Genomic DNA, 25,650 nt, shown 5'->3' with positions numbered 1-25,650 from the left:
AGTGGAGCCAATGGAGTGAAACCGCGCGGAGCTGCTAGTAGGGAAATATAACTGCATCAAACAACACAATCGACAATGTATCACGGTGCATTTACATCAAATGTATATGAGCTAGATAGAGCAACAGCATTATTTCGTGATCGTTTGTGTAAACGAAAACTCGTATTCAGTGTTGTTGAGTATTGGAACATTGCATAGAATCTTTTAGAATGCACTTAGAACAACGAAAGAATGCTCTATGCCTGTTTACGTTAAAATAATTTAACATAGTGGGGTTAGAATGTGCATTCGCTTGTTTGATGTAAATGCACCATCATAAAATGTTTTACACACAGGTTACTACATTATTTCTGAATTTCAACACATGCCAAAAGATCCTTGTAGCACAATATATTTGCCTTTTTTTAATAACTCAAAATACTACTATGACTGTTGTCTGTGGTAAGCTTGGTATACATATTGTAAATTTATAGGGAGAGTTACAAGGTTACAAGAGAAAATGAAAAAAAAATAAGGAGAAATGAAAATGTCAAAGGAAATATGGATAAATTAAAAAACCATTTGTAAAAAAAAGTATTTATTAGATAGAGAGCTTTCCAATAATTATTTATTCAATGACTAGCATTATTAGCTATTATTTGATCTTGGTAATGATTATATTTTTTAATATGTATGTACATAGTTAGGTATATGATAAATTTATGATTTATCAATAAATTTTAATTACTTTTATTGATTTTCTTCATTATACAATATTAATCTAGTTTGCTTTATAAAATAATGAAAATTATTCAAAATAATCAAGTAGATAACATCTACAAAAACAATATAATATTATCAACTTTAGTCTTGCATATTACATAATTTATAGTTCTCATGAAATTATTTTAGAATTGTTACTATTTTTAAACAGTTATTTCAAACACGTGCATATTATACAGAAATGCAGCCGCATTTCTGTTTCTTCAGGTTTTAAGTGATTTTATAGATCAATTGAAGAGATTAATATTCTCGCCATGTCACTTTATTGTTTTTTTTTTGTTTTGTGTTATTCTACAGAGTACATATGACGTGAGTATGTGAGTAAAAAATGACATTACTACATATTTTGTATTATTTTATAATAACAAAATATACAGGTTATGCAACTGATCCATATATTATCTCCACACTAGTATGTCTTATCACCTATGGGAAATCTGTGTAATAAATTAATAAGGTCACAATTTTAACGCATTTTCTACTTGAGCAACATACGAGGGTAGATGCGGGGACAGCTGTCTCGTACGAGAGGATGAGAAAGTATCCAACTTTGGATTAAAAACAAAAATTCAAAATATTAAGGCGATTGCCGTTGGGAGACTTTATGACAGAGACGGTTCTCTACCCATAAATGAGTATGCAATGAGCAATCTCCACACTGCACGGACGAGTAATTTTTTTTCAAGAAGTAAGGTTTACACCCTGCGCGGCTAAGTCGTGTTTACACACTGCGCAGTGCGGTGGGGTTGACACACTGCACGTTGCCGGGCGGGTCGGTGCGCGGGCACAGAATACATAATAGCTAAACGTTACAGAACGGACACTCTCCACCTCCCGCCAAAATTAAACACTTACCTCACCCCGTACGATCAGTCTATTAGATGGCCCGCATTTTTCCGTAAGGACGATACGCAACGAAGATCGACAACATTAATCAAATTGATTTAAAGTAATTTTATTATTTTGGATTTGTGATTATCGTTTTTCGTAGAAAATGGTTAGATATTGTGCTGTTTACGAGATGTATTTCATCAGAAAAACGCGAATTTCTTTACGCCAGTCACAATTAATGTGCGAACCCTAAAGCGTTAACACACACATTTGCAGGCTCTACAGTGTGACTGTCAAAACGATAATTTAGTGTGGAGTGTCCGGGGTGTGGCGTGCGCTCAGCGGCGCGGCCACACGACGCCCTCGATCCAGTCGAGGTAGCTGGCCACGCGCGTGTACACGCCGGGCACGGTGGACGCGCAGCCGCGCCCGAACGACGTCACGCCGACCAGCCGGTACTGCCCGTCCGGGCTCGTCAGCGCTTGCAGCGGCCCGCCCGAGTCACCCTAGTGTCAGGTCAAATAAAAAATTGGTTGTTTGTAAAGTAGGTTTACGATCGAGATGTTTACGTGATAACGTCTTATTGGTGGCAGCGCTCGAGATGAGACGGGAGATCGGTCCGTCTCTCTGTTATACCTGCGATCGCGCTCGTGAGGTTTTGGTGTGACACAAGTTTCTGAACATGTCACCCGACTAAAACGATTTTAAAAACGTTATCACGTTAAAAATGTGTGCGTGTACTAGTGTACACACGTAAGTGAAACTTCTTTATGACCTTATTTTTCAAAAAATAATTTACTAAGTTACTACATATAGGGTCAACCGGGGCAAATGCAACTATGGGGCTATGGCAACTAGTTATCATAACTAATTTATTAGAGTTGTTGTAATAAATCGCCACCTATGATTCAATAACTCAACGACTAATAAATCTTACAAGTAATAGATGGTGTCCCTACGATGAAAACTATTTGATTGATAGGCCATTATGTCAAACCGCTATTTTGAAGTTGGTGTGCGTAAAAACAGGTGTCGAGTTTTGCAGACAAAAAAATTGTTTAGGAGTGATTTTTTGCAGGTGTTTTTGATTGGACACGATTATCACAAGCCGTTAAGCTTATTTCATTTATATTTTTAGTGCGTTAGTTGACTCTATTTTGTGTTATTGATGCAGTTACATTTGCCTCATGAAAATTTCACTGTGGGGTTATTGCAACTGTGAGGTTAGTTACAATAGCCCCTTATATTTTTGTATGAAACTAAAAACACTAGTGATGTGACAGTGTCGATATTTTTATTATGTATCCTTCTTGGTAGTCAAAATATACTTTCTTTATGATTAATTAAAGAAGAACCATCGATTATTTCTTCGATATTATACCCAGAGACGGGTTCATAAGTAAAATTCAAATTAGATAAAAAAGCGTGGTTAAAGAATATAAGTAACTAAAAACGATAGGTAGGATAGTGATTGTTCAAGTAATTTTTAGTAAACGGTTGATTAACTAATAAACGTATTTTGTTTGGTTTACGTTTTTAACAATATTTAACACAAAGAATATTATTTGTTCTGACCAAAAACTAAAATTGACTTAGTAGGTAGTACACTGTAATTTTTTTTTGTTGCGATTTAAAGTGGTAAATCAAAGTAGGTACATGAGTTTTTCCTCTAAATAATGCGGCGCCATCTACGATCGCAACGTTATTGTATAGATAACGTTATTGTATATATACATATATATAGAATAATAAAAATATATCGATGAATAAGTTTTTTGCATTCCCCACACTAATTCTCTAACAAATAGTTGCATTTGCCCCACAATCAGAAAAATAAGATTTTTCCTGAAAACTCGTCCTTGCTACACGGTAATCCAGTTCAAAATCCTATGAATAACATGAAATCTCATAAATATATTCTATATTCGTTGTTTTATATGAAATAGAAGAAGAGCTATGGCAGTTAGTTGCATTTACCCCCGACTAGGGGTTAATGTAACTTTTTCTACCAATTTTAGGAAATATTCTCACTACCAGTTATTTATAAGACTACTGTATTGCTTGATTGGTTGAAAATAATCTTGAATAAATACAAAAATCACTAAATGGGTCAAATAAATGACCAAATATAAAAGGAGATAACTGCAACCGATCAAACTTGAAACTTGTTATTTTTTAGTTGCATTTGCCCCGGTTGACCCTATGCAACTTTACAGAAATACGTCGAATCACCCGTGGTAGGGATATGAAAAAGATGGCGCGTAACGAAAAAATGTTACACTACATTTTTTTCCAACTCCGATAAAGAAGTTTCACTTCAAAAATCTTTTTGTATAAAAAATAAAGCTCGGTTGCGCACATTAACATCTTAATACTATTATAAAGGCGAAAGTTTGTATGGATGTATGGATGTATGGATGTTTGTTACTCTTTCACGTAAAAACTACTGAACCGATTACCCTCTATATGTGTGCTTAATTTCATTGTAATCGGTTCAATAGTATTTGCGTGAAAGAGTAACAAACATACATACACATACATCCATCCTCACAAACTTTCGCATCACTACATAGTACAGGGTGTCTCAAAAGAAAGTTTATATTTTGTGAATGAATAAAAAAAAAGTAAGCGGTGTATTGAAAAAATGTTTATTAATTATTTTAGTGCATAATATGGGAATTTATTTATTAAAAATAATATCGTCCAAATGAAGTCCATTGCGTTCACGGCACTCATTTAATCGAACAGTAAAATTATTTATGACAGCTCGGCAGGACGACACAGTGATGGCTGCCATTTCGTGTCGGATATTTTCTTTTAAATGCACTAGAGAAATTGCGGGTTTTTGGCATACACTTTAGATTTAAGATACCCCCACAAGAAAAAGTCCATGGGAGTAAATCAGGGCTGCGTGGAGGCCAATTTATATCACCTCTCCTAGAGATCAATTTTCCCGGAAAAATTTCATGAATTCGAGGTAAAGACATATTGGATGTGTGTGATGTAGCTCCGTCTTGCTGCAACCATGTTCTCTGGTTATAGCCAGGAAAGTTTTGCAGTGCAGGCACTAAAAACTCGTCTACCATCGCTCTGAATTTACTGTAACTGCACGCCCCCTTTCGTCTTCGAAAAAGTAAGGGCCAATAATCCCTCGCTAATTTCTATTCTCGATAATTTCTTGTGGGGGTATCTTAAATCTAAAGTGTATACCAACAAACCAACTTCTCTAGAGCATTTAAAAGAAAATATCCAGCACGAAATGGCAGCCATCACTGTGTCTACCTGCCGAGCTGTCATAAATAGGCTATTTGACAGTATAAAAAATAAATTACTTTTTTGTGTAATCCATATAAATATAAGGTTTTTGAAGCGATTTAAATTAATAAATGATATAAATAATAACTTATTTATTTATAAATCGTCGAGAAAAAACATCATATTTTTTAAAATTACCACGTGACCGAAAACATCCATGATTGGCTGCATCTGCCATGACGTCACAGCGGCGTAAATAACAAGTGATTCCAACGTTTACTCACGTCGTTGCTGAATTTCGCTTTTGGTTTTGTTTCTTGTAAGTATAACTTATTTCTTGTGATTCAAGGTGTCTGTAATCAGTTTTGTTCTTTATGTGTTATTTTTGTTTGTCATGGAACCTTATTTCGAAAAAGCAGACAGTAGAAATATCTACCTTTAAGTGGACGCTATAATTATTGGCATGTTCTTTAAAAACAACCCAGATTTTTACGCTCCTGAATTGAGAAATGTGAAAACAGCTACGTAAGTTAATATTTCAATCGTCATTCATTAGGTAGGTACCTTTTTAGTTAAATGTACCTACAAACAGGAATCACAATTGCACAATAATTATGAAGTATACATTTTTTAGGTTATGCCCTTTGTTTTTCATTTCAGCCATCCAGTTTATAGGATTGACGTGTTTGTATTGATTATTTTCAATATCAATACAAACACGTCATCATCAATTTATATGTATATCATTATCTTACCTTAAGCAGGTAAGTAATGAGACGATTTATACTATGTATTGCAAATAAAATAAACTGCCTACTAGGTATTCAACACCATACCTTACATCGAAGTGGACTTCACAAAAAAAAACTGTTTTAATTGTATCACAATATCTAATAGGTATCACTTGGATTTCTGCGAGCTAACTGCAACCGCTTTCTACGCATTTTTATATCTTTTGGAGCACATATAAATAGTACGTCAGGGGTTTTAATAGTTGTATTTCTGCATCCAGGAACTTCACACCACCTATAAGAACTCATTTTCTGTTTTTTAAACAGATTAACTTAATTATACTATAATTAAAACAAAAACGAACAATAAGTACTAGGAGCAAGTTGATGTTTACGCCGCTGTGACGTCACCATGGTCGCGAGACGCCATATTCTTCAAAATTGTGTTTTGGCGGCATATTTGAATATCATGTTTTTATTTTCCATTTTCTCAATGAATAACTACAAAAAATTAAGAAACATGTGTTTTGTGTGCTCTTTAACCCATTGACCACCGTAAGCCCCGATCGGGGCGCGACACAATAGATTTTCTATTGTGTCTGTGATTCCGAGGACTGATGGATTAAACGTATCTTAATAATTTGAGACAGTTTTCAAAACCTTGTCAAATAGCCTATTTTACTGTTCGATTAAATGAGTGCCGTGGACTGCATTTGGACGATATTATTTTTAAGAAATAAATTCCCATATTATGCACTTTAATAATTAATAAACCGCTTTTCAATACACCGCTTACTTTTTTTTTATTCATCCACAAAATATAAACTTTCTTTTGAGACACCCTGTATAAAACAAAGTCGCTTTCTCTGTTCCTAAGTATGCTTAAATCTTTAAAATTACGCAACGGATTTTGATGCGGTTTTTATTATACATATATAGAAATCTTGAATCACCAAGAGGAATGTTTTAGTATATAATTTATAAGAGTTTTAGATAATAGTCCGGGATACATCGCCCATTTTTGCAAGTGATTACTATCAAGCTAATTTTTCGTGAGTAGCTTTATTTTGATGAGATGCCCAATAATTTCATGTACAAAACTCTCGATTGTGGTAGCTACCAGAGGAAACAAGGATAAAATATTTTGATTTGATGGTTCTCAAATATTAATTACTAACTGAATGTTTTTTTTTGTTCTATCTCAAGATAATTATCTAAATTATTCGAAAAAATATTTGTCCTACAAAATCTATGGTTTGATCAAAGAGTCCCCCTTTCCAATGTGTATCGATAACGAAGTCATCATAAATGATTACTAACCAGCTGATTTTTTATTTTCACTTATTTAAATACTTATATAATTCAACAGACATATTGTCCTACAAATTGCGTAATAAATATTTGAGAACCGTCAAATCAAAAATTTTTATCCTTGTTACCTCTGTAAGCTACCACAATCGAGAGTTTCGTACATGAAATTATTGGGCATCTCATCAAAATAAAGCTACTCACGAAAAATTAGCTTGATAGTAATCACTTGCAAAAATGGGCGATGTATCCCGGACTATAAAGCGCTTTAATAATGCCCGGTAATCTAGTCTATACAATATACATATAATAAATCTGTAGAAGGGTCAATTCTGTACATTGAAAATATTGAAAAAATAAATAGCAGGGGGTGTTACTGGATCGATACCAAACCCAAATATGTGATTAAAAAAATTTTTGTCTGTCTGTCTGTCTGTCTGTATGTGAAGGCATCACGTAAAAACTAACGGTTCGATTTCGATGAAACTTGGTATAATTATACCTTATTATCCTGGGCATAACATAGGATACATACTTTTTATCCCGGAAAAATACGTAGAAATAAATAAATCTTAATTTTTCCACGCGGACGGAGTCGCGGGCGGAAGCTAGTTGATAATATAACATTAGTAGGACGAGGAGTACCTGGCACGTGTCGAAGCGGCCCTGCTCGTCGCCGGCGCAGATCTGCGTGCGCGCGATGCCGTCGGGCAGCCGGCGCCACGTGCCGTACAGCGCGCTGCACTTGCTCGTCTCCACCACCGTCACGTTCGCCTTCAGCAGCAGCGCGCTGTTCGTGTCGCCTGCATGTATTCAAAAATTATAGAAAAAAAATTTAAGCTATTGCCACAGAATACATAATAGTAGCTAAACGCTACAGAACGGACACTCTCCGCCTCCCGCCAAAATTAAACTTACCTCACCCCGCACGATCAGTCTAAAAATGGTCCACATTTTTCTACAGGGACGATACGCAACGAAGATTGACAACATTAATCAAATTGACTTAAAGTAATTTTATTATTTTGGATTTGTGATTATCGTTTTTCGTAGAAAATGGTTAGATATTGTGCTGTTTACGGATGTATTTCATCAGAAAAACGCGAATTTTTTTATTATAAAAATATATTCAAAATTAGTCTAATACTTAGTAACAAATTAAATCCATACACAAACAAATACCGTTAGCAAACTATTATCCAAGTATGTTAGTACATCAAAAAAGAGAGCGTAAAGTAAGTATCCACCGAACAAAGGGTAAATTCTTCTTCAATAATTTCAATTTTATGCCTTAAAAAAAAGTTACGTTTATGTTTCCGTAATCATTATTATTAACTATTGAAATAGATAATATACAATTATTTTGAAGTAAAATTTGTGTTTGATACCATTTTATTGACATGCATGAAAAAAAAAACTTATTTTTTGCTAAACTGTATTTTCCTCTATTATAAAATATTCTTAAAAATGTATATAATTAATTCAAAATTGATATGTAACATACATTTTAGTAGACTTACCAAAGGTTGGGCGGATAGTTAAATTTAGGTTAATCAGTCTGGTCCAAGAACCTACACCACAATACAAATTTTACACCTTTAAATAATATTAGGAAAAAAGAAAAAAATAAATATTAAGCTTTTTCATGACACCTTTATAATATTAGTAAAAAAGATATAGTAAGTAGAATAAGTAGGTATCTACAAGAAATATGTACAAAAAAAAACATACGCGAAGTGCTTGTTTTTCCCCAGCCGGTGATAGTCAAAGCTACTTTGGGGTTATCCTCCTGTGTATATAAACAGACTGGATTTAAATTGGACGATAGAGATACGCGTCTATCCAACCTGAAAGAAAATAATAATTAATAGGTATTATTGCCTTGATTTAACATTATTTATATTTACAGGGTGAAATTGAGCGGTCATTTATAAGAATAAAAAAAATGTTTGATATAAAATAATTCATTATTGGATGTGGTCCTTTTTGATTTTACTAAAAAAGAAATATATATTCAAACTTGAATCCACACGACACAGCTTGTTAAAAATAACACAAGGCACGGGACATATAATTTATGAAATATCATCGACCCTGGCTCTGGCTTGATTTTAGTTAAAAAAATTGGTTGTCTGTAAAGTCGTTTTACTGACGATAGTTGAACGTGACAACGTCCGATTGTGCTTCTTTGTCGCTCGTTCCGCGCTCTCGCTTGCACTTCAAGCCTTACATGGAACGCCTCAGAGCGAGGTAACGCCGCATGAGTCATGTTTTTTCGTGCGTGCAGCCGGCTCTATCGAATTATAAGACGTTGTCACGTCAAAAATCATAATTATATATATAACATAAATTATTCACAATATTATAGCACCATTTGAAAGAGCTGCTCAAAAGGATCAAATCTTAGAATCAAATAAAAGATTACAAGGCATGTTATCTTTTACGAATAAGAACTCAACTGTAATAAAAGATTCTTCACTTCAGTGCCAATTAAATATAATAAATAAATAAAGATACAGATATTATACAACATCGATGACCTATAATCAATAATCATTATCACTTACCGAAGAAGAGCAATGTCGTTATATTTATTTTTCCTTCCATACTGCGGGTGCACTATTATATTTGATACGTTCACGTCCGTTTCTGGATTGAACGAGTTCTCTCCAATGTCCACTACGCCCAAACGAGCAATGCTGGGCTTTACGCTGCGAATTTTAATTTGATGTTATTAATCGGAGAGGAGGATAAAACTCGACAAACATGCAATTATTTTTTATTTGTAACTAGCTGCGCTCCGCGGTTTCACCCTCGTGGCTCCGCTCCTGTTGATCTTAGCGTGTTGATATATATGTCGTGGCCATATCGTAGATTTGCTCATTTCATGAAATGGCCAATTTAGTTTGGACAGATCGTTAAATCGTCAACGTTTCACGATTTGGTCATCAACATTTGGCCAGATCGACGGCCAAACGTGATGGCCATTTCACGAAATGCGACCATTTTTGTTTCTTTTTTAAAAAGCGATTCACTTCTGGCACTCGCCGGCCGCTGCCGCGGCACGCTCGCTTTGCTCGCTCGGCTCGTGTGTTGTTTATTAAAGTCTAACCTAACCTAACCTAACTGTTTTCTATTGAAAAAACCATTCGCTTCTGGTATTCGCCGGCGCTACCGCGGCACTAACTTAAATGACAATAAACAAGTTCTTAAAATATTCTGAATTTTTTAATGTTTTATGGACTCTCTAAGATATTTTATACGATCTGGCCAAATGTCGATGACCAAATCGTGAAACGTTGACGATTTAACGATCTGATCAAACTATGTTGGCCATTTCATGAAATGAGCAAATCTACGATATGGCCACGACATATATATTATATAGCCTATAAGGCCATTCATATTAAGGTCATTTTTTCTTGTGTTATTTATAAAAAAAAGTGGATTTTAAACGCGACTTATTATATTTTTTAAACCAACGTTTCGAATACTTAACAGCGAGGGTGCTCACGGGGAAGCTGACGAAACGTCGGGATAATAATATAATGGATCAATCAAGTCAAGGCACATATTCCTTTGTAAACAATATTAATTATTGTATATGCAAATGGCAGTTTTGAATAAGGAAACATTATCACAATTCATTTATGACCAATAATATATGAACATAATTTGAAATATTATTATATAAATTTATCACGTCATGCATATTATGCGAACAAAATAGATGACGTAATCAAGATCACATCAAGATGCATTCGTAAAGAACATTGAGATAATATTAATAGGAGACGACACCGCCTACATCACTTATGTTCCACTCAACATACGTCATGTGACGTATGTTGAGCGGTATTTTTTAATGGTTTTAAAGTGAAACGCATCAAACATGCCTTCGTGTGTGTTACGATATTGCACAAATAATACAAATAATACGGAAAAGTGCAAAGGAATAACTTTCATCGTTAAGTACCTAACTAAATAATAATTTTTAAAACTTAGTTAGAGCAAAAAAATGGCGCACAGATTTTGTTCGTGGTGTCTCCTCCATACGTAGTAATATTATCTCAATGGTAAAGAACGAGTTTTAAAAGGCCATCAATACACAAATTCATACATTTTTTCGGTAGCGGTCGTTTATTTTTTACGTATTTTAAGACATTAGACAACTCGAATATACACAGAAATAATTTCCTTAACCGAATTCTGGCTTTGACGTGTAATCTCCATAGAGACTAGCCAACTGTGAAAATTCAATAACTAATTATTATCATGTTGTAGCTCTAAGTAGCAAAAACATTAAAAACCATAGAGATTGTTCAGTTGAAACTTTCGTGGTGTAAACACGAGTTTCTTTTATATATATACAGAAAGATATTATTATATTTACTCGTCCAAGGTTTCGACGCAGTGAGCAGCTGTGAGAATATACTGGTCGGATATAAGGGATCCACCACACTGGAACTTCAAGCCCTCGGCCGTGTCATATCCCAAAGCTGCCTGGAATCAGAAAATTTATAATTATTATTCGCAAAATGTATGAAGAGGATGTTAATGTTAAAATTATATTTAATATAACATATCATATACAGGGTGTCCCACTATTGGTATACTAAGCGCGAAGGGACTTGTAGTTTTGCATATACTGATCACGTAAAAAATAATTTAACATCAAAATTTTAAATTACATCAAAAAATTTTTGCTACATTTTTCCTGAAAATCCATGTTTTCTTCTCTAGCTTTGCGCAGCCGGCATATACCGCTTCGCTAATGTGGGCATTTTGTCTATGAAAACATAATCTTAAACGATAGGTCACGTGCTGGTAACAAAGCTGGGCGGGTTACTTGTTATGGATGTACACATAGAGTTTTAAGATTTCATCTATTTGAAAAAAAACTGCGTCTGGAATTTTATAAGTATTTTTTACGTACTCAGCGTATTATAATTTATAACCTCCTTTGAGCTTAGTAAGTATACCAACAGTGGGACACCCTGACTTACATATTATAAACACACAAAATAAATGTTGCTTATAGATAGAGATATTGTTGAAATGTATGTTAATTGCTAGATATAAACTTATATAATACGTATTATAAGGCTCTTCTATCAATGAGGAAAAATATAAATACATATTCATATATAATTATAATACATAAATCAACTTAACTTAACCTATCAAGATCCTTCCATTGTAATAAAAACCTAGTAAAAATATATGTACATCATACAGACACGGTCACAGCCCTAAAATTTTAAGGAGGTGAGGAGGACTAGTGGAAATATAATTTACTTTCCAATAATATACTAAGTATACCTAGTACCTACTACTAAAAGTACGCATCGATTGATATGCAACAAAAATATGATGATATGAGTTGCATACAAATAGATTAATTAATCAAGTGTTTATTGTTATTGCTTATACATTTGCGACGTATACGATAAAAATATACCTATATAAAAGCAAGGAAAATCCCATTGTTTAAAAAAATCAAAAAGGGCATAAATTCGAAGACCCAATAGTTTTATATGGCAAGTAATTTTTACAATAAACATTCTTTCAAAAAAATTCTAATAAATAACAAATATAGAAACAAATGTGCCCTCACAATTTAAACGCCTTTTAAACGTGTAAAACAAATTTACCTATTGCAATCCCATGAGTATACAAATAGACAATAATACTTATATGAAACAATGTTTTCAAATCCCAATGGCTTGCTAGTAGGTATGTAAATTATTGTAAACATACTCAAATTTACTTGAGCAATAAGACTCTTGACCAATTTTTTTTTAAAACCATATAAAAAATAAATTACCTACTTAGTTAGTATCAAAATTTTTAGAATTCAAAAATTTCCTTAATACAGTTAATAGATATAAATATCGTAAGTATTTCATTGTTGTTCATTTTGTAAACATTTTAACAAAAAATTGTGTAATGTTTAATGATTTATCGTAACGTAAAGTCGCAAGGGAATTCCTACATGTCGCATGACGTTATCATAAGGGATTTATGATTTTAGTAAATTATGAGGAAAATTTTATTACCATGTGAGGGAATTCCCCATTTGATGCTGTTTCACCACCAATTATATGTAGTCCCAGTGGTGGTAAACTTGAATCAACAATCTTTTGACACTCTGGAAAAACCAAACAATGCAAGTGTATATTGACATGTTAATAAATATGTTGCATGCACGATTTATATTGTAATCATAAATTATTAATTTTTATATTATTCAATACATACCAATGTCTGAAATCCTGACATTGCCACCTAAAAAAATTAAGTTACATTAATTACTTTTGAATAGTTGGTAGCAGTATTTACTATTTAGGGCCGATTTTTCAATGCTTGGATAAAACTTATTCGTCGAATAATGTATAAAACTACCATTTTAAAAACGTATTCTAATTGCCCGTATTTTACAGTTTACTGGACATTTTAATATTATCGTGTAATACTTTATTGGACAGATAAGTTTTATCCAAGCATTGAAAAATCGGCCCTTAGTAGTGCTAGTAGTTTTTTGTTTTAGCTACCAAGTATAATTTTACAAAAAAATTCAGGCTGTTTTAATAAATAATTTGTATGTATATTTTCAAGATATTATTTGCATTTAGATTCTAGGTGAAAAGAAAATGATTCATAACTCATTGATAATGCTGACCTATTTCTGTCATGTGTAATTTATTTTTCATATTGGTAAATAAAAACATTAATAAGATAACAAATTGAACAAAGACCATGGCCTATTTTTGACAAAGCAGATGTAATGAATACTTTTTAGTGCAAACTTCACCAACTTGTATATTTTTAAGGTAGGACAATAAAGAATTCATAATAGAATAAGTAGTACATATTGAAGATAAATTATTTAAGGTTAAATTTCTAAGTACCCCAACTATTTTTGTAAAATTAATTTGTAAAACTGACATGATTAAAAAGAGCAACTATGGAGTTTCTTGCCGATTCTTCTCCGTAGATACTGCTTTCCGAATCGGTGGTAAATGTTAAAAATATGTACCTATGACGTTTCAAAAGTGCTTCTAGAAGAAGTCTAATAAATGTTTGAGTTTGAAATAAATGTTTGAGTTTTGAGTATTGATAAAACATAAAAATAATTATACATTACCAAACTTTTTTTCTGTCAATACGGTTGAAGTCTGTACAGGTTTTGGTGTTGTTTTATGAAGTAATGTGTATCTATCACTCGGACAACATACAATTTCGGTAAGACCGCTAAACCCACATCTTTGAAAATTATGGGATTCACGTTCCTGTATTGCCCTGTTAATTTAATATTCACATTATCATTAAAATGTCAAAATCAATTGTATGAAATAATTAAAAGATGTGTTTAATGCTGCAATAATTTGAATATGCAATATATGCATCACTATATTAAATATTATATAATGCGTAATAAGCTTGTTGATAAATTTTAAGATGATAATAAAATCAATATCTCACTGACCTTATAGCCTCGAAACATTCAGTAACTAGTTTGCAAACACCTACAGTTACTTCGTTATTAGGTCTACACCGGTCACCAACTAAAAAGGAAAAGTGAAAAAGAATAGTCTTTAAATTATTAGAAAGTATAAAATTCAGTAATTTATTCTTTTATCAGATAACAAACTGTCTGCCCCGGCTGTGCCAGATTCGTAATTTTATTTTATCTTAATTTTAAAGATTAAAAGTATGTCACATTCATGTCCTGGTCCTCAAGAAATTCGAAGGGAGGTATCCCTTCGAATTTAGTTCAACCTTTCTTCGTTCGTCTTATAAATTAACAGGACAATGACAATTTTAAAAACTAAAAAAATTGTGGACAAATTGTCAATTTCAAATAAGTAAATAAAAGCTTTAGACTTAACTTAAATTTAGTTACGCATTAGCAATTTATCAAAATAAAACATTTAACTTACCATCCCCAGCAACCACAACTATTAGAAACACAAATAATAAACTCAATAAGTGATGCATCTTTTAACTTTTTACTTCGCTAAACATTTGAATATCAACTTCTTAACGAATCACATAAACTCTTCGGGGTTTTCCTACAATGAAACAAAAATAGATTGGTTATCAACTTATACTACCAAAACCGGTCTCAAATTATTGAAGTCTTTACATCTTTTGTAGGTAAGCTTTTCATATAATTTAATAGGTATTATTTCTTTGACATCTAGGCTAGTAATACTTTAGAGTAGAAAAATTACACTCACTATGATTTTATATGTTACACTGTTTTATTTTAACAAATTAAATATCACAAGAATGACGACAGTCGTGTTTTAAACTTTGGAGCCAAAATCCGAATGCTGAGTGTTGACAAGCGACCACAGCACAGACCACAGGTCACTATTATAATATCTGTCATCGTCATGTCACTGCTTAAGACTGACAATGACATTTCATTTTTAAAATCTCAGACCCTTATTATCTTGCTAATGTCAATCCAGTAATAAATTATCTTCTGAAACACCCAGAAACACCCCAATGCAATGATTAAATAAGCGTACGATAGAATATTAATGTGAAGTACTGTTAAAAGAAGTCCTACCCTACAGTGGTGAACGTGTTAACTAAATTTGACAATTGACAGGTCGGCTAGATATTGTTGAAAAATGTCTGGAGTTGCCACTCTACGTGCAGGTCCACACTGCGAGCCTAGCGCGGTTGCGACGGCGGGCGCGAAATATCAAACGTATGAAACGCGCCTTTGCGTCCACATTGAAATGACTATGGCGGAAGCCTAGTGCGACGGTTATGAGCGAGCCAGCGCGCGTAGTTTTCAAACTCTCCTATCCGCGCGTTCTGGCCACACTACGGGCCTAGTCAGCAAGCGACCCAATGCGCGGACGGCGGGGGTATCAAACCAGTTCGGTCTTGTCGCTCGACTTCTTATATTATATCCTTTATTGTTTTTCGTAAAATAGCGGTAAATACTTAATTGTTGAAGTGAAACTTCTTTATTTATAAGTGCGATTCAATCTAAAACACTTATATACACCACAGTAATTTTGTAGGGTATAATCTCAATTCTTCATATAAGATTCACCCGTTATTCCTCTGTTTTATTTATTTCGTGTACAACTTCTATAATGATCTCATCTCAAAATCGGACTGTCCAGTAAAAATAGCAAATCGTCCAAAGTTTGCAACACCCGAAAAACGTCGAACCGCTACTTGAGCTCGCGTGTCGGTGTGGCCACCGCGAGCGCCCGCTCGTCGCGCCCGCCTAGGCCGCCGCCACCGCGCATTCAGTGTGGACGCACACTTAGTGTGCGTCCACACTGAACAATGTTACTTGAACTGATGAAACGAAGCATTGAAATGCTTTAATAAATTAATATTCCTTTATGTTAGCTACAGGTAAACCGGAATCTGATGGCAATTTGGGAAATCAAAATTTTGAGTGTGCAATCCTAGGGAAAATGGACTGATAGATCTTGATACTGCTTATTTTTTTATTTTGTCCTCAATATCATTAGTCACATTACATAATGAGATATCCACTTAATATTATGTAGGTACATATTTACATGTATAATATACAGTCATATTAGTTTTATTTATGTAATACATATTATTATTTACACATACCTATATTTGTATATATCATTATCATTATGCCATGTCAAAATATGGATGTAATGATAATGCAGATCAAAACTAGATTGCTTATAATTTTTTATAAAATAAAATAAAACTATGTTTATTTTCGTAAATATTAACAGATACACACATTATAAAGTTGACTTGGACAGCTTGGACTTGACGAATAGCCGTATTGGCAACTCCTGTAATAAGTTTTCATAAAATTATTGTAATCAACAAACAATACTATAGGTTCCTACTTATAATATTTTTAATTTAAAGTATCAAAACGGGTAAGTCAAATTTACCAATAAAATCTTCAAAATTGAAAATTGTAATGTTTTTGACCCTTCTTCATCGAATATTTTTCTATACACATTGTAAACAACACCTCTTGCTTGTGATCGCAGCGGCTTTTTCGACATGTTCGAAGATTTTTTAGACAAATTTCTAAAAATTATTCATCAATTGCGAAGAAGACAAATAATTTGACAACCAATTTGATAGTTGTCAAATAAAGTTGCCACATGAAAATCTTATTTTTTATATATAAATATGCCATCAGATTCTGGTAGACCTATATCAGTTATATATTTAGTAGCATAGTAATGTATTAATTATTTTCTATAATTTCGATATTCTTGTATATATTATGATAAATAAGTAAACATCCAGATACTCAACACCATATATATCTATATATGAGATTTTATCATCATAATAGATATATATCAATGCTAAACGCAATCAAGTGGTATATTCTACAACCCTTTTCATTTTATTTACCCAAGCTTTATGCCCCAGCCACACGACTCGACGAGTGGTATGGGAAGTGACGAGGGAAGTAGGCAGGGACGTAGTGTGGTCACGTTACTCGTCATGCCACTCGTCGTGCTCATCGTCCTGCTCACTGCTCCCTACTTTGTCGGCTTTTGCGCGCGAGTCAAAGGACCGGCAATACGAGTGCGAATTAGGGATGGGCGTCATGGAATCAACGGACTAGTTAAATTAACCGTCTATATGTACACTCAACGATTCGACTAGTCCATCGCTCACCAATGCACTAGTTGAATTCAACGGCTAAACAGTCTTATTGATAAGAATAAATTCTTTTCTTTGAAGTTTTTAAAAAAAAATATTTTTGGTTTACAAGACCAATGTTTTGAATTTAAACTATAAAAACAAACGATAATAAGTTTTTTAGTAATACTTTTTTAGGGAGTATAATTTTTGTAAGAAAGCATAAACATTTATTAATTGTTTTATTGAGATTAGAATTTATTTAATAATAGTTATTTATTTTACACATGGACTAGTCGAAGATTTTAACTAGTTAAACGACTAGTTGATGAACGACATTTAACGATCTAGTCTCGTTGATGAAAAATACGTCGACGACCCATCCCTAGTGAAGAGCGTCGCGATTAATCGCGCGAGTAGAGCAGTGTGTGGCCAGACGGCAATATCGAGGCGAGCGGCAGCGCGATGAGCAGGACGAGGAGCAGGACGAGTAGCAGGACGAGTAGCATAATGTGGCTGGGGTATTAGGATATTTAAATTAAACAATACTGGTAACATTATCTTTGGAGCTATCAGCGCCGCATCTACGGGACTTCTTTCGGGGCGACTATTCTAGTACCATCAATAATAAGATTCTGAAATGTTTAAATCTGTTTAATTACGTGTTTTACGTGTTTTACACTGAATATGTATATTTTGGATTTAAAAAAAAATACAATAAAAAACGCAATTATTTTTCTATGCCTGTTATAATTATTTCATTTTATCAAAACAATTATTTTATAAGGTTTTGATTTTAAATGCTACAAAAAATTGTAACATTTCTTTAAATATTATGAAAAATGCATAATTAATATTTTTTTAATGTGATTTTTTTATCTAGGTTAAATTCTATTATTTACGTAGACAGAGAATCCAATAGACACCGGCAATGCGTGTCGCAGAAAGAGATAAAAAAGAATACGTCACAATATTTAGGGTTACCATGTGAGGGAAAATTTACCCCGCAATTTGAAAGATACATATCTCTCTATCATTATTCACATAACATATGTGGATAATAATGAGATATTCACATTACTTACATGTATAAACTAATTTATACTAATATTATAAAGAGGAAATGTTTGTAATTATGTATGTATGTATGTATGGTTTTCACGCATAAACTACTGGACCGATTTCAAAAATTCTTTCACCATTAGAAAGCTGCATCTTCACTGAGCAACATAGGCTATATTGCATTTTCAAAAAAATTAGAGATCCTTTCCAAAAATGCAATAATATATCCTTAATAAAAATTCTGTCATCGCGTGCGCTGCGGAATCTATTGAAAATAGAACAAATAAATGTTCTACGGTATTATAGAATGGACCAATATCTACAAAAAAGTCCGCGATATTCCATTCAAAAGATATAATGAATTTTTAAAAGTGTCAATTTACAGAAAATAGTAGACCAATACTGTTTAATACAATGAGGAGGCGTAGTGCGGGACAGGGTGACGGTGAGGAGGGAAGGGATATTCGCAAGAACTACTTTGATTCCGATTTGAAAAATTCTTTCAGTGTTAGATAGCCCATTGATCGAGGAAGGCTATATTGTACCATAACACTTAGACCAACAGAAGTGGAGCCACGCGGGTGAAACCGCGGAGCGCAGCTAGTATATTATAAACATATTACTTTTAGATGGGTAATACATATTATGTATATACAAAATACCTATCACTACATAGTATAAAACAAAGTCGCTTTTTCTTTTCTTTTCTGTCCCTATGTATGCTTAAATCTTTAAAACTACGCAACGAATTTTGATGCGGTTTTTTGTAATAGATAGAGTGATTCAAGAGGAATTGGTTTTATTATACATATAATTATTAATTATTATTATATAATTTATTATGTTTTAGACAAAGCGGGCGAAGCCGCGGGCGGAAAGCTAGTACATATATTATATAATATGAATATATATCATTATCATAATCCCATATGAAAATGTGTATGTAATGATAATGTAGATGAAAACTCGATTGTTTATTTTTTATAAAATACGATATTATGTTTTATTTTTTATAAAATAAAATAAAAAAAATAAAAGAATGTTTATTTTCGTAAGTATTAACAGATGTACACACGTTAATTATATTGACCGACCCGCGAAGGCGCAAAATAAAACGAAATTTACTTAATAATAATTTATTGTAATTAAAAAAATTACATTTAAATTATCTCTAACTTAATTAACTACAACCCTCCGGTTCAATGTTGGAACCAAGAGTGTCCATTGTCTTCGGCGGGGCAGCGTCGCGGTGGTGGTGATTGACGTAATACTTTCTAACCTTCGGTTTTGGTTTCCAATCTGTTCATCCTGTAGCTACAATCCAAATTTGTCGTAAATTATCCGGTTCAGGAAAACTGGAACAAGCCATTGAATATTTCAGTCTTCAGATATTTAATTAAATACACACTGCAGAATATATATTATTATTTCCCATAATAGTGGGTAACAATTTGTAGAAAAGTTGGCAACACAAATTTTTTTAGGTTAAAATTTATAATTGTTATTTTTGTGGTTTTTAAACAATGTATTCAAGTCAACAGCACGTGATACACAACATATTAACACGCTGAAATATCATGAAGGCCTATAAATTGATAAAGAGTTGTATACTTACGAGTGAAAAGACAATCCAGGCATTTTCGTTCCACTATCACTTTTACACCCTTTAACGCTACACCGCACCATGGTATTATTTTATAAAGTATTAACAGTAAGTCTAAATCATTTGAAACCAAACATACCAAGAATTACGTAACTTAAAACATGTAAAAACTATATTTTTATGGAAGACGATGGCTAGCTGTCAAACTTTGTTTATCAAAGTAGGTTGCTATTCTTGAAAAAAGCGGCACGCTGGGTGAAACAAAAAATTTTATCATTCTCTCTCATTTCTTTACACAACACCGGCATAAGTTGCTCTTTTTCTTGTGTGAATGCGACATAAGATATCAATTTGTCTATTGGTTTCTCTGTCTACGATTATTTATTACAATGATTCTTGCTTGGTACTTTTGTCATATCTATGGTCATCGCAATTTCTGATTGCGATTCAGCGATTGGTCGTGGTGTACACTGTACGGAAGTGTCGCACGCTCGGTTGTTGTGATAATATTTGGAAAAAACGTGCTATCTAGTGAAATATATGAAAATAAACATTACCCATGAATTTATGAAAAACAAGTGAACATTATTAGAATATTTTTTTTAATCTTAGACGAATTCAAGACAAAAATGTAATGTTTATTCTGTTATTTATTTCTGTGTCCTCAGTGTAAGTGTATGAATGACATCTAAACAAGGACGACTTGTTAATAATATTTAATATTGGTTGTGATCACGATGGCGGCTTCAGGAGCTGCGAATACGAGGCTGAATGTCTATCCAGCAGCATCGGCTCCAATGGGCCTTGCTAGTCCAGATTTTGGAATGTCTATGTCTGTACCAAAACATAGTCACACATTAAAATTTGAGGCACGAAGTTCTATCTGTGGCGATTCTTCTTCCGAAGCTCATTCACCAGAATTACCTAGGGCTAAAGCGAGCGATAGAGAATGTCGGATTATAGCAGAGAAACATCGCCGAAGTCAATTCAATTCGGAAATTGGACAAATGATGACCCTTCTCTCTGATATAGTGCACTCTCAACGTAAAGTTGATAAGACAAGTGTTTTGAGACTTGCTGCTAATAAGTTACGAAATGAACATGTCTTTGGTAATTCAATCAAATGTTGTCACTTAGAAACATGGTCAAACGCAATTCTGAAATTTTTTGATATTATTGGCGGTTTTATGATTGCTGTCACTTGTCGCGGTCGCATCTTCAATGTTTCTCCCAATGTTCAGGAAAAATTAGGTTTCTGTCACATTGATTTGCTTGGCCAAGACATTTATAATTATGTTCACATTGAGGATAAAGAAACACTAAGAAAGCATATCTATCCCGTTGAACTGCAGACAGGTTGTGACGCTAAAATGTTTGAACAGCATCATAACTTTAGTATCAGACTAATGCGTGCTGGTACACGAGCTGATCCTCCAAAATATGAGCGTTGCCGCATTGATGGCATGCTTCGTCGATCAGATAAAGCTACATCTAACGGAGTAGAAGATGAGAAAACAATTCGCAGGCAGAGGGTGCGACACCAGAGAACATTTTCTTCCAGTGGCAACGATTTTGTTTTCATTGGTATGGTCCACCTGATCACTAACCCGTTACCACCAAGAATGCTGCCACCAACAGCATACACAGAATACTGGACAAGGCATCTAATTGACGGCAGAATTGTTCAATGTGACCAAAGCATATCGTTAGCAGCTGGCTATATGACTGAAGAAGTGACTGGGACATCTGCTTTTGTTTTTATGCACAAAGAAGATGTGCGTTGGGTAATTTGTGTGTTGCGCCAGATGTACGATCAGAGCAAGGAATTTGGTGAGTCTTATTATAGATTAATGTCCCGGTCTGGTCATTTCATTTATATGCGAACAAGAGGTTATTTAGAAATTGATAAAGATACAAAAAAGGTTCAAAGCTTTGTCTGTGTTAACAGTGTTATAGGCGAGGAATATGGCCATAAAATGATGAAAGAGATGAAACGTAAATATTCAGTTATGGTAGATGATGGCAGAAATCAAACTGACAAAGTAGTTGCTACAGATGATGCTCCTGTAGAACATCCAAAGCACTTGGAAAGAATTGTTATGCATTTGGTAGAACCAGCTGTGAGTGAAAGCTATGATGAATTAAAATTGGTAGCTCCATCAAAGGAAAATATAATTTCAGCAATTAAGAATAGTGAAAAGGTTGTGCAAGAGACTGGAGTTAGATTTGATACTAGAAAAAGGAAAAATTCTGATAGCGATGACAACAGTGAACAATTAAAAAGGCATAGTTGCCTTTCAGACTGTTAATTTTATTTTATGTGTGTTCCTTCAAAAATGGGCATCTCTGTGCAAATATAGTTTCATAAGTTAAATAATTACACATTAAATAGTACATCATCTATGTTTGAATGATGTGTGTTAAAATGAATGTATTTTGTTTTTAAAATACCATTCGGAGCCAAATTGTGTCCAACTTGTCCCTCCATAAAGTTAGTCTTTATGTTTATTAATATTTAAATTTTTTTTAATATGTTGAAGGGTAGGATGTCATAAAACCTTTTTGTTAAGCTTTTTTAAATTGAATACTATTAAACAAGTAATGTAGATTATTTTGTGCCAAACATGATACTAAGGATTTTTCATGAATTTAAAATTAAGTATGATAATATATTGTTGGGAAAAATTGAGGCACTAAATTTGTATAGATGTAATTGTATGACACATGTATAGAGGTAGTTGTTGTGACAAAATAATTCATTTAATAACATCCAAACAGCTGGTGTTAAATTAGTTTTAAATTGTTTCTTTAAACAATTCAATAATTGCCTGTTCAGTTTTATCATTTATGATACATTTGGTGATTGTAAAGGTGAGGAACATTGGCGAATTTATAATGGCAGGGTTTGAAAAGCCATTTCTATTGACAATACTTGTTTCAAAGGGAAACAAGTTGTGACAAGCAGGGTAAATAGTTGGTAAAGGTAGCAATAGTTTGAGCATGGGATTTTTAAATACTTACACATTTTGTAGAACAAAACAAATTGGGTTTTTACCAAAATAGTGACTGAGGCTACATTTCATTCAATATTTGCAACGAATAATAGCTTGATATTATCTTTATTTTTATATTTAAACTTGATTTAACTATTACTGGTGTAATTTGATGTAACATTGTGTTGCTACTAATAACTAAGTAGGTATATTATGATACTATAATCATTTCTATTAAATTGTTCTTAAAGATCGTAATGTGGCATTGTTTAAGTACCTAGACTTATCTATCCAATGGATTTCCTATAATGGAACGAGTTTCTTTACTACATAAGTCAAATATAATAATAATTGTTGATTGTCATAGTCTTAACATAGGCTAAAAGACAATATTTAAAATAACATGATAATTTTATTGGAGAACAACAACTATTTTTATCTATTTTCACATGAAATATATTCAATGATATCTTGGATAATATCAGGTAATGTTACATGAAATTAATTTTATATTATTACTTGTGTAGATTTTATTCAAATACCCTATTTTGTATATCTGTACCCAATAAAATACCTAATATGCTGATGCTTTGTAATCCATTGGATGGAGGGTCCATAATTAAAATGTAAATAATTGCTCTTGCCAGGGTGCTCAATAAATTTAAATCATTTGTATATCATTACAATCATCTATATGAATTCTATATGAATTTTAGAGAAAACGAATATGTGTACTCTTATAACTAATTTTAAGTTTACACATTTTGGTAATAATAAAAGTATCCATTTATGGATTGGTATTTAATGTTGTAAATATACAATTGTAGTATACAAATATTTGACTGAATGTTTATTCAATTATTAAATGATATCAAAAGTTTAGGATAAGACTTTTTGGTGTAATGCTTGGATATGTTTACATGTTATCTATATGTGTCCCGTGGCACCTGGTGTTCAATGTCTGTATATAGCATGTAATCATGATTGTTTAGTGGATGTTTTAAGAGAATATGTACTGTGACTGTTTTTATCATATTTAAGGGCTTAAGTTAGGAGGTTTTATGGTTGAAGTTCAGAAGAACTTGTACAGTATGATAATTAAATACATTTCTACCACTGTGCAATATGCTATCAAAAATTCAATTAGTAAGTAAATATAGTAACATAAATTTATACTTACACAAAATTGCTAGTGGATTTGAAAATTTCTTCTGTGTGATGTTGATTTTTTTTTAATGATAAAAGCTGTTCCCAGTTGCCCTTTGCCTGCATTGTCATATTTAACATCGTAATATCTATCACGTAAACTAGGTAGTTATTAGGGATTAGGCGATAATATTATATTTCATCGTCCACTTGTGGCCATTCAATTTTCAATAATGTTTATCTTGTTGCGTACATAATTGTAAGTTCCCATTATATAATATTTAACCAATATAATATGTTTATATATATTCTTGGGGCTGCCAGATTTATTATTTAATCACGAGCACGAATATACACAACGCACGTGAATACACCCTTGTTTAGGGTCATCTCTACAAATAGTTGCATATGATTTGAGTCATCAAGCAGAATGAGTTTAGGTTTTTATGCTGGCCTATATATTTTTGGTGATTTACTTAAATAATTATCTCTAGTCGTAGTTTAAAATTTATTTACCTTTTGTTAATTGTTTTAATGTGCCATGTTATGAATCAAGTTGCAAATTTGGGTACAATTTAATACTGCTTTTGGCAGCCCTATTTTAGTTAGTGTAAGGGTGTGATAAATGTTTATTTGTTGACCTTGATGATTTGTCAGAAAATATACTATTAATTATTATTGATTAATAGCTAGATATAAAGCATCTTTTCGTATTTTTACATAATTTAAACTAGTTTGTGATATGTGTGGAATAAAATTGTCTTGGAAATTAGAATCTTTTGGCCAACTAGCAACACCAAAATAATGAGGCAAGGCAACATAGAAAGCATTTTTTATATTACTTAGGTACCTACATCGTTTTCAATCTTATAGCTAAATCTTATCCATTGAAATGTTTTGTTTTACTTATTGAAGGAAATCCGCTAGCGATTTTCCGTTTTACAAAATGGACTAAAGAACAAGGGTGTTTTAGTCTACGAGAGTAAATAGATGTAATTAGTTTTTTTGCATTCCGCCAATAATCATAAACACGAAAGTGCAATCGTGTGAGATCTGTATTCTCTATTCTGTACGTAGGTAACGGTTTTCTTGTAATGATATTTTTGTATGTTAAACTCTAATTGGGCTATTAAATAGGTAATTAATTAATGTATCATATACAATATCTGTATTTGAATGCCTACAACCCACGAGAATTAATGTTTACGTCATAAGTATAAATTAGTCATTAATTTGCGACCAAAATTATATTTTACATGGATATTATTCGATGTACCTATGTAATAAAATGTTCGAAAATATTCAATTCTTTAATTTGACA

At 32.8% G+C, this 25,650-nt stretch overlaps 2 protein-coding genes across 3 annotated transcripts; one reads left to right on the top strand and one right to left on the bottom strand.

The window, feature by feature from the left end:
- Positions 1-565: 565 nt before the first annotated feature.
- On the bottom strand, positions 566-15,347 carry LOC149483309 (serine protease persephone-like). 2 transcript variants are annotated; one of them, XM_089702314.1, is made up of 12 exons: positions 15,131-15,347; positions 14,831-14,962; positions 14,377-14,455; positions 14,035-14,189; positions 13,149-13,175; positions 12,947-13,038; positions 11,281-11,390; positions 9,455-9,598; positions 8,619-8,734; positions 8,408-8,458; positions 7,533-7,690; positions 566-2,099 (listed from the first exon to the last, which is right to left on the bottom strand). In XM_089702314.1, the coding sequence occupies exons 2-12, from the start codon at positions 14,886-14,888 to the stop codon at positions 1,932-1,934; spliced, it is 1,158 nt and encodes a 385-aa protein (XP_089558440.1). In that variant the 5' UTR covers positions 14,889-14,962; positions 15,131-15,347; the 3' UTR covers positions 566-1,931. The 2 variants fall into 2 exon arrangements, with proteins under 2 accessions (XP_089558440.1, XP_089558441.1); XM_089702315.1 differs by lacking the exon at positions 8,408-8,458 and having other exon boundaries at positions 15,131-15,325.
- Positions 15,348-20,630: 5,283 nt separating this feature from the next.
- Positions 20,631-25,630, top strand: LOC149483308 (circadian locomoter output cycles protein kaput-like). The gene has a single exon (XM_089702300.1). The coding sequence runs from the start codon at positions 20,928-20,930 to the stop codon at positions 22,497-22,499; it is 1,572 nt and encodes a 523-aa protein (XP_089558426.1). The 5' UTR covers positions 20,631-20,927; the 3' UTR covers positions 22,500-25,630.
- Positions 25,631-25,650: the final 20 nt, after the last annotated feature.

Source organism: Colias philodice, chromosome 13, assembly GCF_061535455.1.
Source record: "Colias philodice isolate Cphi_HAF_F1 chromosome 13, ilColPhil1 Martin Lab GWU primary, whole genome shotgun sequence".
Lineage (NCBI taxonomy): Eukaryota > Metazoa > Arthropoda > Insecta > Lepidoptera > Pieridae > Colias > Colias philodice.
The sequence above is the reverse complement of the archived record's forward strand: the minus strand, read 5'-3'. Positions and strand labels throughout refer to the sequence as shown.

Coding starts and splice junctions, on each gene's coding strand:
- LOC149483309 (XM_089702314.1), bottom strand. CDS start 14,888: ATGCATCACTTATTGAGTTTATTATTTGTGTTTCTAATAGTTGTGGTT. Junction 14,456..14,830: donor AGTTGTGGTTGCTGGGGATG/GTAAGTTAAATG, acceptor TTTCCTTTTTAG/TTGGTGACCGGTGTAGACCT. Junction 13,176..14,034: donor ATTGACAGAAAAAAAGTTTG/GTAATGTATAAT, acceptor TAATTTTTTTAG/GTGGCAATGTCAGGATTTCA.
- LOC149483308 (XM_089702300.1), top strand. CDS start 20,928: ATGGCGGCTTCAGGAGCTGCGAATACGAGGCTGAATGTCTATCCAGCA.